This window comes from Hirundo rustica, chromosome Z, assembly GCF_015227805.2.
Source record: "Hirundo rustica isolate bHirRus1 chromosome Z, bHirRus1.pri.v3, whole genome shotgun sequence".
NCBI lineage: Eukaryota > Metazoa > Chordata > Aves > Passeriformes > Hirundinidae > Hirundo > Hirundo rustica.
This window is the reverse complement of record NC_053488.1, coordinates 64,317,728-64,331,144: the sequence shown is the minus strand read 5'-3', so window position 1 is coordinate 64,331,144 and position 13,417 is coordinate 64,317,728. Positions and strand designations below refer to the sequence as shown.

Here is a 13,417-nt window from a genome sequence, read left to right as displayed (position 1 = left end):
CAGTCATGGGAGGAGTGTGAAAAAATAACTATGAGGACTAGCTAGTGAATAGCACACCTTGTATCTGTGGTTTAAGGAAAAAAAACTGAAAGAAGGGTTATATATAGGGTGGATTTTGATTCAGTGTTCCTCTATACATCAACAACGGACAATGATGAACAATGTTCAAACATCAAGAGACTCAAGGCTTAAATAACAAATTGAACTGATTTGTGTATGCCAAGATTTTGTAGTGAGTTAGACAGAAAGTAACTCTAGGCTCAATTATCCACAAGAATATTAAAAAACTTTTCAGGCAGCAAGGGACCCTCTTTGAGCAACAATTTCTGCTAGAGGCTTTAGAGGTCCCAGACCTCAGCATATGGAACAAAAGAGCTGCTGGCTTGCTGGTTATATGTAAGTGAACACCCCCCTCAAGCATGTCTATAGTTTCAGTGTATTTAGCCCTTGTCAGCTGCAGACAAATAAACTGAGATGGCCCTTCCATTCCTGGAGAGCTGCCATTATCATCTTTTCCCTTGCATGTGGCATATGCCTTCTTTGCTATAGAGCCTTCCCATCTCAAACGTGTCTTTGACAAACAGTTTCTCTTCTTGCTATTTTTTTAATAATAACAACACACCAAACCAAAACCACCACGCCCTTGGAATTTGCTGAATTTATGTAAATAGTGCACTTCACTCCACTCCTGGCATTACTTTGCCTCCCTGGGTCTTTCTGTTGCAGCTCGTACACTGAAGTATTGGTTAATGCATCAAATCATATTTAGGTTGAGTTCCTCCTGCTGTTACCAGCCTGGATGATGTGAGGCAGTATCTCTCACCACATAAGGGTCTTAGTGGTATCCCAGGTAAATGTTCAACTGTCTTCAATTTGCAGTGACAGTGTTCAGTAGCACCTTTCAGGTAAAAGCATATGAAATGCTAAACATCTGTTCATTGACCAATGAAATCTAATTGTCAGCCTACAGCATACTGCTGCCTCATCAGATGGCCAGTTAACACTGTTCCGAAGCTAAGGTACAGTCATATGCTAGAATTTAATACCTTGGCTGTTCAGCCATAGTAGTGTGCAAATACTATTTTGCTATTACTGGTTCCTGTGTTTTAAACCAGCACACGTTATATGAGCATATTTGTGAGAGCAAAAAGGTAATTATACTTCTCATTACATTAGTTGATATTTGTTGATCGCATATTGCTTTTAGTAGGTGGTAGTTTTATGCTTGTGCTGTTCAGAGCACCTCATGCTTAACTAATGCTTAGGAAGTAGCAAAGGTGGTGGCTGTGGTGTGTGTTCTAAGGACTCAGGGCTCAATTAAACATTTCTCTTTGCACCTTTTATGTTGGGCAGGCTACCTCCCATATGTTGAGGTATAGAGGACAAACACCTGGTGGGTACCTTCATCTGAAACACCTAAATTCCTATATTATTCTATGCAATGCAAGATATCATGCTTACTGTGGCTAAACGGTATTTGGGACAACTCATGTAGATTGTTGTTATCCCTTCTGCCTGTACTTCCTCTGTCCCACTTGCTAGGCATATGAGTGACTACCTGGAGTACTATCTGGGATTCTGTGTATATGCATTTTAGAACAGCTGGCTGCTCTCATCACTACTTTGCCTTCTTGGCTGTCTGTCTCTCTGATCTTCCATTCCCCCTGGCCTGACTAAGCATGTGGTCTACAACCCATAGAGTTTGTTCTCTAATTCTACGTAGTAAGCAAAAGCCTGATAAATAAGCTGTAATTGAAGTTAGGTAAGAGAAACAGCTAATTTTCTGCATGAAGGATGAGGAGAACCAGAGGCACTGGGTGCAAACGGAAATGCAAGGTATTTTGTCTAAACATAAGCCTTTTTTACTGTGAGGGTGATAAAACAACAAAAACCCAGAGAGCCTGTAGTGCCTCCGTTCTTGTACTCAAAATCCAACTGGACATAGTCCTGAGCAATTTGCTGTAGGTAACCCTGCATGTGCAGGACAGCCAAACTGCCAGCCTCAGCTCATCTCTTATGCTGTCACACTTTCACAACAAGGCATTCAAAAACAGTTACACTGCTCAAACATATTTTAAAAATCTGACACGGTCTCTCTGGAAATGGGGTCACATAAAGTAAATATTTTCTGGGCTTGTCAATACAGAGGGAAATATGTGACTCATCGTAACCTAATACTGATAAAATTTAAACTGCTGTCTGCCTAACCAGCAGTCACGATACTAGGAGATTTGCTACACATTCCCTGCTTGAGAATATGTTATAAACCTCATTGAATGATTGGGATAGGCTTGGTAAAGGCAGCTTTGCTGATTTTGATGTGTTTAATTACAGTTAAGTTTTTTCAAGAAGAGTCTTTCCCCGTGACTAAATCTGAGGGATAAAACTAAACATCAGTGTACCCAGTGACAGAATTTCCCCTTAACTTAATTTGAGTCAGGATTCTTTGCATGTTTGACATACTGCCAGCTTTTAAAAGCCTTTTCTATCAGTCCACTACTTGGAAAAGTTTTAGATGTTCATGAGGAATGTGGATTTTGGTAAAGTGTGATGAGTATTTTAGTTACCATGAAAAAAATGCTGAAAACTCTGAAATCTCTGCAGAAATCTGGTTTTATTTCAATTTTCTTCTTCATTAGCTACACAGAACACTTTGGGAACTGGACATTAGCTGAATTAAGTATGATTAGTCTTCTTAAAAGTCAAATCTCTGTGCAATCAGTTTTGAAAATCATCATGCATGAAGCATTTCTCTGTTCATATTTAAAACAGAATCTGACAAATTAAATGGTAAAAAAAAAAAAAAAAAGTAAAAAATGCACAAAACTATCAAGATGGCCTAAAGCATTAAAACCTAAAAGACTTAATTAAAAAAAAAAAAAATGGGCACTGCTGTTAGTTGTATGTACTGTACTAACCATAGGTACAACTGACTGGAAGCTTAGAAGTTTATATAGTTACTAATTACATTGAGAGCATACATCCCCATAGGTCTATTGAGAAGAATCAGATGATGTTTAAAACCTCTATTTCTGATATTCTCAGTGTGATATCCAAGGCAGAGTTTAAAAGGTGCTAGAATTAGAAAACTAACTACTTAATTCTAACAGGAGCCTAAGAAAAGGCATCTAACCTCTGAAGCAGGTTATGGCACTAGTTAGCTTAGTGTCCCATAATTGGCATTTGCTCGAGGAAACTGCGTGCGGTCTTGAGGCTGCTCAAGTGTACTCTGATGTACAAGGAATTGAAATTGATCTGGCTGTTAGCCTTAGCCATGCAAGTCTTCTGTCCCTGGTTAAACATTCAGCAGGTCTTATGCAAATGTATGCTGATGCTTCTCAGTTGTTTTCCTGCGGCACTCCTGTAGCCTAAAAGGAAAGAAGAGAGGTTGTTGCTATGGGGAAAGAGACTGTCACTGCCTATTTCGTGGTCTCATTGTAGACCTCTGTTCTCAGAGTAGCTCAGCACCTTAAAATATTTGGAGCATATATTTCAGTGATCCTTGCCAGAGTTTTGTAGAAGGCACTATGTGCCTGACAAAGTCACCCTGTCTATTGGCCCTGGGCGATGAGTAAGCCCATGGCAGAAGGGTCTGCTGAGGAGTGCTTCCTCCTTCAGGCTATCTTCTCTCCCCGACAGGCCTGGATGTCCAGCTTGGAAGACAGGGTGCAAAGAGATACTGCTTCCCCCTGCAAAATTCCTGGCAGAAGGTGCTGTGACACCTAAGACAAAATCAGTTTTCTGTCAGTGAACTTTCCTATCAGTAGTCTCATGGTTTGTACTTGAGCCATGCAGTTACTCCCATGGGCAAGTCCTTTGATGCACTTTTTTTTTTTTTTTTTTTTAATTAAACCTATATAACCCATTTTGTATTTCCTGGAGAGTAAGTTAAGTCAACATGGCCAGAGGTGAGAAAACATGTGTGTTTTACCTATAAAATAATTAAGACAAAGAAGAAGAACCGAATGTGCTTTTGTTATGCTGATTATCTCATTCATAAAAGGTACACAAATATACTTTACATTACTCCTTTGGTATTTTTCCTTTATAGATCTCTGCCTCCCTATGTCCTTCTGTGATCTGGTAAGCAGAAGAAAGTTTGCTTTTCCAGTCCTTTCTCCAGAAATCAAGTCACTAAGACCAGAAGGTTTTTGTAGCATGAAATCATTTTAGGCAGCTGAATAGTCGAGACTTGCTATCACCTTCTTCCTTAATGGAATTCCATTTACAGGAATTCATGAAAGAGACCCAATGATTAAGATTATTTTTTTCCTGTAAGCCAGATCCACTTTCCCACAAATGGTGAAAACACTGCCAGATGGGTACAGATCAGAGTAGGGGAACACTCCAAGACAAAATGTCTAGTCTCACTTACTATCTTATGTACTTAATATTAAAACAAGAAGAAAGCACTGAATCCTTGCCTGAATTTTGTTCAGAATTCTTCCACATTAATTACATTTTTAAATCTCAACTATAAATTCAAATTTCTTCGTCAAGGACTTTTCAAGCTTGGGAAGGTCAAAATTTGTGTTTCAGCTATTTGATAATATGACAGGCTTCAGAGAAATAATTTACATGGTACTTATCAACTATATAAAACTTTAAATTTATCTGACTAAGGACTCACTCTAGGAAACTCCTGAATACTTAATTTCTGGCTTCAAGCAAAACTGAAGTGTTCAGTATCAAACAAAACTAAACAGTGTTTGAACATCTGCGTCTGAACATCCAGAATCAGTCTTTTCTCCAAAAGTAATAGTTATTTTTCCCAATACATGGACTAGTGTTGGAACTCTATTAATCTCTCCCACGTGTCCTGGCTTGGTTGCTCCAAAAATGGTCTTAAGATTTTTTTCCCAAATAGATCCAAATAGAATCTCAGACAACAGACAACAGGCCTACTCTTACCCTCAGAGAAAGTTTTACTCTGAATATTGTGATTCTGAAGAATTGAATTGATTAAAGGAGTATTTACAATAAGCTACAAGGTTTAAAACCTCTTGAAATGTGATCTTTTTTGGCAGAACAGTTTAGGCGGGAAATATTACACCTGACTAATGCTGGCCAAAACAACGTAGCTGCTTCACACTTTCCATTGACTAGATCATATTGACCGTAATTTGCTTCCTGAAGATGCTTAACTAGTAGCAGATGTCTCATTAATCCTCTGTGCTCAGAAGGAGAGGTAGGTTACAAAACTAGTAACTCCACACAAGGGAAGTGCAACTCAACCATTCAGACAGTATTTGGACATGAGTTTTATCTGCTCCTAGACAGGGATGGCCCAGGAAGGGCAGAGGTGCTGACCCTTCCGCCTGTCCCGGGGCACAGTCACTGTAGCCTATGCAGGCAGCAGGGCAGCCCCCTGCGCCTGTTCCCACATGGCACAGAGCCAAGGGCCAAGAGAGGGGCACCACATCTTGTACTCACGCAGACAGTCCTTTCTCCAAACTGGCTGTAGAAGGTCATCGTGACTTTGTGCTTGTGCCCAGTCCTCTGATCAAAGGTGTTGCAGCTGTTAAAGGGTGGGCTGTACAAATGCAGGCTAACAGCAGGCTCTGTGTGGCTTATGTTCTCCACACGGTGCAGGCCAATGGAGTCTACATCAGCAAAGGCACAAAATGAGAAGGTTTGTTATCAGAAAGATCCAATGAGGTCTCAATTGCCTGGAAAAAAATGCTTTTTATCCTGTAACTCGTGAGCAAATAGGCATGCTCACACTTCTATGGGCAACAAGTAACTCAGTACAGGGAATTTGACTGCTGTTCTCTAGCACAGATTCCTAATTAACACTGATAATTAAAAATGCGTTATTGCCTCCCACAGTTCATGTAATTTCTAGATTATCTGCCACAGGATAAAGGCCAATAGAAATCCCAAGAAAATTAAGGAAGACCATACCCTAAGTATTTTTCTAGCTCTCATTCCCCAAGGACTTCAAGCTCATTTACTTTCCTAGAAGAGCTGTTGTTATACATGCTTCAGAAGCAGGATAGGGGTAAAAGCTTTTGTGTTGCTAATTCTTCACAAATAACAAGGATATCAGTCACATTAGAAGTCAGCTACACGCATTTGGGAATGGACTTATGGGCAGAGATATGGTGTCTTCTACTGCAGGCATCTGTATCCTAATGAGTCCTCCCAGTTTATTGGTGTGGAGAACACATTTTTAATTTGTTTTCTCTTTCCAATATAGTGACTAATCAAAAGTGACTGACATACTTCCAGTCTTGATTGAATAGTAAGCACAATCAAGCTATTACTTAAAAATGTAAGGTATGAAGTGTCACATCCGTGAACCAAACCATGTCCATTCTGCACAAAAATGGAGGTTTTGAGCTACTTAAGAAAGACCTTGAATTTAATTTATGACCCTGCTGTAAAAACAACTCAGGCCTTTGTACTTGAATTTGTTGTATAACACCTGGACCTGTATTGTGCAACACAGCCATGGTGCCCTGAGAGTCATGAGCACACTCTTAGCTCTGATTGGAAGCTCTAAGTGTTGTTAACATACTTCATCTAAATAAAGGATGTTGCAGCTGCGAGGGAAAGTCCTAAATCTGTGCTCATCTAATGGTGAACTCAAATAAACACAGTTTAGTGGGTTCTAACACTCACGTACAAGAGCAAACAAGAAGCATGCAGTAGAATCATGAGGGCACTTGCTATTGATGCAGTTATGGCAATCAACACACTCTCAGTGTTTTCCTTCTGCTTGTTTAATGTGTTAAACCAAAACATCTGTTATGAAACATGGCAGAGATCCAAACAGCCTCAGAGAGCTGGACACCAAATTTGTTTTAAATTGAGGAAGCTTTGGAAAAGATGCACACATTCTGCAATTGTTTGCATTGGAAAGAACTGCATATGTAGGAAAACCTGACTGAGATGGAGAACCCATGTCTCTGGCATGGGAGCATCAGCAGATGTGTCAAGCCGCTTCTTGCATTTCCTGCCCTATCAATTTAGTGTTTTCATTTAGCATGGCGAACTTGGGCAGAGGGCTGTGCAACACCAGGCCCTCCCCAGTGCCCTCACTCCAGCTAAGTTCATAACTCAACGTCACACTCCCTCTAGCTGGGAAGTTCCCAAGGTCAGCCCCACATTGTGTGTTCTCCAGTGTTTAACCCATGACATATAAAGCAGATGACCTGTTTGTCTGCTGCTTCACCTTTGTTCTGTTGAAATCAAGGTGGTCCAGCCTGATGTGCGGTGTCTTTCATAGGATGGTCTCCAGCAAAGCACGAGGTGGCAATAATTACAGATATATGTGATGATGGAATGGATTTAGGTACTTAAAGAGCCTCACTGATGGAGTCTTAGTCATTCTCAACATTGTGTATCTTTTTTGTAGACTGGGAATTTCAGTTTTGCTCACACTGCACTTCAGCACTAGAGTCTTTTGTTAATTTGCACAAGAAGTAGCACAGTTACGGGTTTCTGTTCCTGGCTGGTCAAATTATTTCATAGGAAGCTTTTACATTTTCAACATAAGTTTTCCATGACTGAGTAAAATAATTACTTCTTTGGGAACAAAAAAAGAAAAAGAAAAAAAAAAAAAAAAAAAAAAAAGAAAAGAAAAAAAAAAAAAGGCAAGGTGATCAACCTATCTAAACTTCTAAACTTTGCTTCTCTTATTTCTTAAAAAATGCTATTCAAGTTTGTGTTTACAAGCAATTTCAGATAATCATCAGGGGCAAAATGCTAAAGGTTGCTTGCAAGGCTAGAGGAGATATCCAGTATATTAAATTATCAAACAATTGCTACAATGTTTTAAGGGTGAGTGAAAAACACAGTTTTGCTGTGGTTATTTATTATACTGAATCTAAATACAGGCTTGTGCAGAGTCAAAAGAGTCACGTTCTTAAAATGTGCATAAAGCTATAGGTATTATACTGTTAAATGTAGGAGACTAAAAAGCAGATGAACTCTTCTGTTAGGGATAGGACTCATGAACAGATAGTTGTCAAAACAAGCTTAATATCTTACCGTTAATGTAGGCACATTGATTTTCCCTCAAAACTCGTTCTGATTTCTTAGTCATTTCACCATTTCCTTTTTTCTCAGGCCATTCAAACAGAGTCTCCTTTAGATTCCCCTGGAGGATCTTCATAAAGCAGTGTGAGTCAGTGTGATCATGGATACTGCTGTATATGTAAAAAGAATAGCGAAACTCAGCATGATATGCATATTTAATTTCAGTGAAAGACAGACAATGTAGCATATTGTATGGGGACAAAACCTTAGAATGGAATTCCGTTGCACAAGGGACATGCATTCAGGGGTGTCTACTTAAAACTGCTACTATAGAAATATATTGAGGTAAGTTCACATACAGCAGGATTTGGAGAAGAGTCAGATATTGGAGAGCCTATGACTTTGACCTGGAGAAATACAAAGAAAGTCTGGAGAAAGGAGTAGGGTTGAAAATTTCTTCAAAATGCAGAAACTCTTCTGGGCCAAGAAACAAAACAATGTTTCTAGCATGATTCCAGGCAGAGACTAGTATAAACTTGCACGTATACCTGATCTTTGCAAATCCACCCTGCTCCCTCCCAAAACACGAAGAAATGAGTTAATTCTGCTTAATTCCTATAGCCCATTTACTCCTGGGATTCACATACATTGTTAAAAAAAAAAAAAATCTATACTCCAGTCGTACTAAGTCAACCAGCTATACTAAGCTGTTAATTTCACTGGCATTTTCATGTTAAAACCCAACAGAATCTGGCAGGATTTGTTTGCATTCCTGATCTCTCTTCTTGCTCTGAAGTGTGTTTTATTTGCCACATTTAGAGATTACGTATGGGTTAGATATTTAGTATTTGGTTGGAAATGGGATTAGGACAAAGGGAGGGATCTCCACTCATCAGCGGCAAAGGAGAATAGAGAATTTGACCCTCTGAAGTAAAGTGCTAATGAGTTTCAATCAAAAACTTGGTACTTGTACATTACTGTTTTTACTCAACAAACATTAGGATTTCTTGCAAACTGAGGTGCTGAGATAGCAGAGCTTGCTTCAGGGACAGAACACAAATGCCACATTGTCATGGCCCATCCAAAGAACATGAGAAAATCTGACCTTCTTCTTGTAGGAAGCAAAAACAAATCATCTCAGTCCAGCGGTAACAAATGCCCATCCAATTTGAACGCAGTTTAACAAAAATTACAGACTGTGTGGGAATAGCCCAGAAGGAGTAGAAGTGGTGAGATCTGTTCCTATATTGCTCTGAATATCATGTTATGGCATCCCCTAAAGAAAACTGTACATGATCAATTGCAACAAACAAAAAACCAACCAACCAAACAAACCTGTTCCAACATCTCCTTAGGTTTTCTATTTAGATGTGAGAATATTTGGTCAAAACCTGCTTATTTTGCTACTGCATTTTTTGCTTTAGCCCACACTTCATGAAAGACCCTCCAAGAGACAGATCCTGCCCTGACATTGTGTGGGACAACACAACCAAGTACACAGTCTATGCACATGACTCAGGCACATCAGCATTATGATCCATTTAGAGGGAAAAGATGGGATGCATGAACCTAGAGAAAGCCAAGCAGTTCTGGAAAGGGTCTCCCTCCTCACTACCTGCAGCCCCAATCAAAATATACTTTTCTCACCTTCTCAGATTAAAACAACCCAGGAGAACAAAGACTATTTAAACTGCACCTAGTGCTGCTTCTGAGGTTGGGTATTATATAAGTCTCTTGTACGGGACAGGTTAAACAAAGTCATTGTATTCTCTGTGGCTAAAAACTTTCTCTGACAGTAGAGAAGCTTAGCTTTTGTAGTAAAACAAAGCATTTTTGAAAGAGTGCTTTAAAAACGGCCATGAAGCACAAACTTGCAAAAGTTACAGCAGATATTCAGGACTGCTGTACTAATAGGAGCTCTGCACTGCTTACTTTCCCGACACTTTCTGATAGCTCTCATAGGATTGATTTATTTTTCCTCTATTTTATATGACAGTGAAAGATATGGGGAATTTATATGTTTACTAAAATCATAGTCTTTGAATACAAACCTGCCATGACCTTCACCCCAGCACAAGATCATCAAGTTGAACTTTCCATTTCCATTATCCACCAGATTTCTTGTATACCTGAAATACAAAGTGTTTGTTCTTTACTGTACTAATATGTCTATAAAAGAGAAAATTATGCAAACATGTTTATGAGAGAAGGTTGTGACGTACAAAAACTAATTTCCTTCTGTTTTCTTGAAATCAAGTTTTACTTAGAAAAAATGAAATTGTATTTTTAAGTTTGGCTTTTTTGGTAAGAGTTCTTTTTCTGGGAAGAAAAGGGAATATCTAATGGTTTAGAATCATATTTGTTTTGAATTACATAGATGATTGGAGTTTGGGAACTGTGAGTCAGACTAGAGTGGTAGACAGGATCAAATCAAAATGGTTACTGAATGAAGTCACTTCAGCAGCTGGCTTATAATTAGAAACAGAAGACTGCAATGAAACAAGAAAAATACATAGTTACATTCTTCTGCAGTTCATTTTCTGATATTCTTGGCTTTCCTTCTCTTACACAGAACTCATTTGTACAAAGCCAAAATAACAAAGAATGAAGATGTCAGACTTCCTATACATGGTCTTCCTACTCTATTGCTGAAAGTTCCATGTCTTGTATTGTAGCCTTTTTGCATGGATTAAGTACCTCTGAGGGACATTTTGCCAGCATCTACTCCTAAACAAAGTTTATTAGAGCAAAATTTCTTTTAAAATAACATTTTATGTTTGTTTCATTTTACCCTCCTATAAGCCTCCCCTGAACTGCTGATCATCTTGTTCTATTGAAAAGTTCACTAGAGAAGGGATTTGGATTTTGCTCTATTGCTTCCCATAGAGTGACCCTTCTCATCTGGGGCCAATGCTATGTTACGACTAGCTCAGTGGGACCTTTGGATTTAATTTTAGCAGTAGTCATGAGTATTTGCACTTCACCAAGTAAAGAAAATATTTATACCTACCATGGTACACTTCAGTCTCACCTGAAAAATGCAATCAAGGGCACACAGAAAGCGCACTGATGTCAATTGAATGCTTCCAAATTAGTATCCCCATAAGCCTACTCTATTTTACTCAAGAAAGGATGCTTGTAACAAACTACTTTCAAAGGAGACATACACTGCCTCTCACTGTGTGCCTCCACAACCTGTACACATACTAAGTAGACATATTTTCCCTATGATGTTAGAAAACAGGTAATCAATGCTGGGATATGACAGATTTTTTCATATGCTGTTATTTCTGTGCAGGTCTGGCTGGACAAAATAAATTTATAAATAACAACTAATAAATAAATAAACAAAAGGTTGCCATGCATACTTCCAGTATTAACACACATTGTTTTCCTGATTCTTAGTTTCCTATGTTCTGTTTACAAATGTCATGATTTGTTCCAAATGGAAGATAGTCACAGAGAGTTGAAAGAAGGCTAAAAAAAGTCAAGCTAGAATAATGCTTTCACTATGGCATAGTTAAAAGGAAAAGTTTTGGAGTTTGGGGTGATTTTTTTTTTTTTTTAAAGAAAATACTCGAATGAAATATATTTATCTTGAAATTTAAGACAGCGAAGCTAACAGTGCAAACATAAATCAGTCGCTAGCAGAGCAAGAGGGAGTTTAAAACCCTAACAGGTATTTTCCTTCCAGCCGGTGAGCAGCAGAAAGCCTCGATCTGCACTAGGGCGGAGCCCGGGGCAGGCGGCTCCCGGCCCCCCGATAAGGCAGGGCATGCAGACCGGCACCGGCTCCTCCGCAGACACCGAGCGCGCCCTCCTCAGCGCCCAGCGCAAAACCCGCGCCGCCGGCCCTCTTCTCTCGGGCTCTTTCTCCCAGCTTTGTTTACGCGTTTACTCTCTTATTTCGGTGTCTCCGGCACGGCGCTGTGTCTCCCCGGGCCATCGCGCGGGGCGGCCGTGGGGAGCGGGCGCGGGGCCGCCGCCCGCCCGTGCCCGCCATTGGCCGCCGCCGCCCCGCCCGCTCCCCGCCCCCGGCTCCGCCGCGGCCCCCTGCGACCCCCGCCCCGCGGCCTCTGCCCTTCGGCCCCTCGGCGCCGCCGGAGGGGCTGTCGGCGGGGTCGACGCGGGGGTGGGAGGGATTCGCCCGGCGTCCCTGCTGATCCCAGTCCCCGTCCGCGGCTCTGCCCCGCCGCCGCTTGCGCGGCCGGGGGCTCCCTCCCCCGCGGTGTTCTCTACCTGTACTGGTCAAACTTGGCGTACTGCAGCCACTCCTCGGGGTTGCTCTCGTACGACTCCATCAGCGCCTGGACCTCGTCCACACTGACTTTGTCCTCGGCGAATATTTGATGGAGGATACGGACTAACTCCTCCAGGCTCCGCGCCTTCCACGTCTCCGTCTGCACCGGCTGCTCCATCGTCGCCGGTCGCTCCCCTGTCGCCGCCAGCCGCTGCCTCTGGCCGGCCCCCGCCGCCTGCCTTTATGCGCCGGGAGGCACGGCGGGAGCCTACCACCGCCCCGGCGGGCGGGCCCGCGGCCAGCTGCCCGTCCCCGTCCCCGTGAGCGCGGCCACCGACCCCGGCGGGCGGGGGCAGCCGGAGGCGGCTGCAGAGGCTCCTCGCACTGCCCGCTGCCGCTGCCCCTCCGGAACCCAGGCGAACCAGGGGAGGTCGGGCCGGCGGGCGCCTGGCGCTCCGGTATCCCCGGCGGGGCTAAATACGAGAAGAAGTGGCTACTGCTGCTGGGCGGAAAGCATCTCTCTCCTTCTGCCAGGGAGAGCGGTCTGCAGCTGCCTCCGTTACTTACACGTTGGTTTGAAAAAATACATCTAAAAACTCTATTGAAAAGCAAAAAAAAGACACTCGGCTATTTAAAACACACAGAAAATTGCTGCAGGAGTTTGCCTACAGACAGTCTGCCCGTTGAAAGTGCTGTTCCTTAAAAGCCAGTGCTCTGTTGAAGGAACATTTAGGGCTGCTGTAACCACTAGAACTCAGAATGACACCCAGAAACACAGTGAATGGGACAAAAGAGACCATGCTAACACAACAGACCGTCCTCCTCAGTCTATCCAACCACTATACAGGCAGCAGAGCAAGCAAATGCCACGCCAGCCATCTTTCTTTCCACTTCAGCTGTTAATAAAATGTTTCTTAGTCATGAATTCTGGCAACAGAATTCACTATACACACCATAGGGCAATGTTTTAAGAAAATCCATCTATTCTTTCTTTCTTTCTTTTTTTTTTTTTTTTTTTTTTTTTTTTTTTTTTTTTTTTGGGGGGGGAAAAAAAAAAAAAAGGGTTCGGGTTTTAGGTCTGCTCTATGATTCTGGAGCTGAAAGTAAGCTGACTGGTGTTGTGAGCTGCTATAGCTCTGAGGCTCAAAGGTGTTCACAACCCTGGCAGATTGTGGTTTCTCTTACAGTCACATT

The 13,417-nt window shown here is 41.6% G+C and overlaps 1 protein-coding gene across 1 annotated transcript; it reads right to left on the bottom strand.

Annotated features, from left to right (window-relative positions):
- Positions 1–2,599: 2,599 nt before the first annotated feature.
- CDO1 (cysteine dioxygenase type 1) lies at positions 2,600–12,452 on the bottom strand. The gene is made up of 5 exons (XM_040091179.2): positions 12,223–12,452; positions 10,035–10,112; positions 7,996–8,153; positions 5,434–5,603; positions 2,600–3,368 (listed from the first exon to the last, which is right to left on the bottom strand). Exons 1-5 carry the CDS (start codon positions 12,399–12,401, stop codon positions 3,339–3,341), a joined length of 615 nt encoding a protein of 204 aa, XP_039947113.1. The 5' UTR covers positions 12,402–12,452; the 3' UTR covers positions 2,600–3,338.
- Between the last annotated feature and the right edge of the window lie 965 nt (positions 12,453–13,417).

What these genes read in the sequence shown, in the direction of transcription:
- CDO1 (XM_040091179.2), bottom strand. Translation starts at nt 12,401, where the DNA reads ATGGAGCAGCCGGTGCAGACGGAGACGTGGAAGGCGCGGAGCCTGGAG. An exon ending in TCAATGTGCCTACATTAACG is followed by an intron (nt 5,604 to 7,995) that starts GTAAGATATTAA and finishes TTGCTGATGTAG; the next exon opens with ACTCCATTGGCCTGCACCGT. An exon ending in TTGGAGAAAGGACTGTCTGC is followed by an intron (nt 3,369 to 5,433) that starts GTGAGTACAAGA and finishes CTTTCCTTTTAG; the next exon opens with GCTACAGGAGTGCCGCAGGA.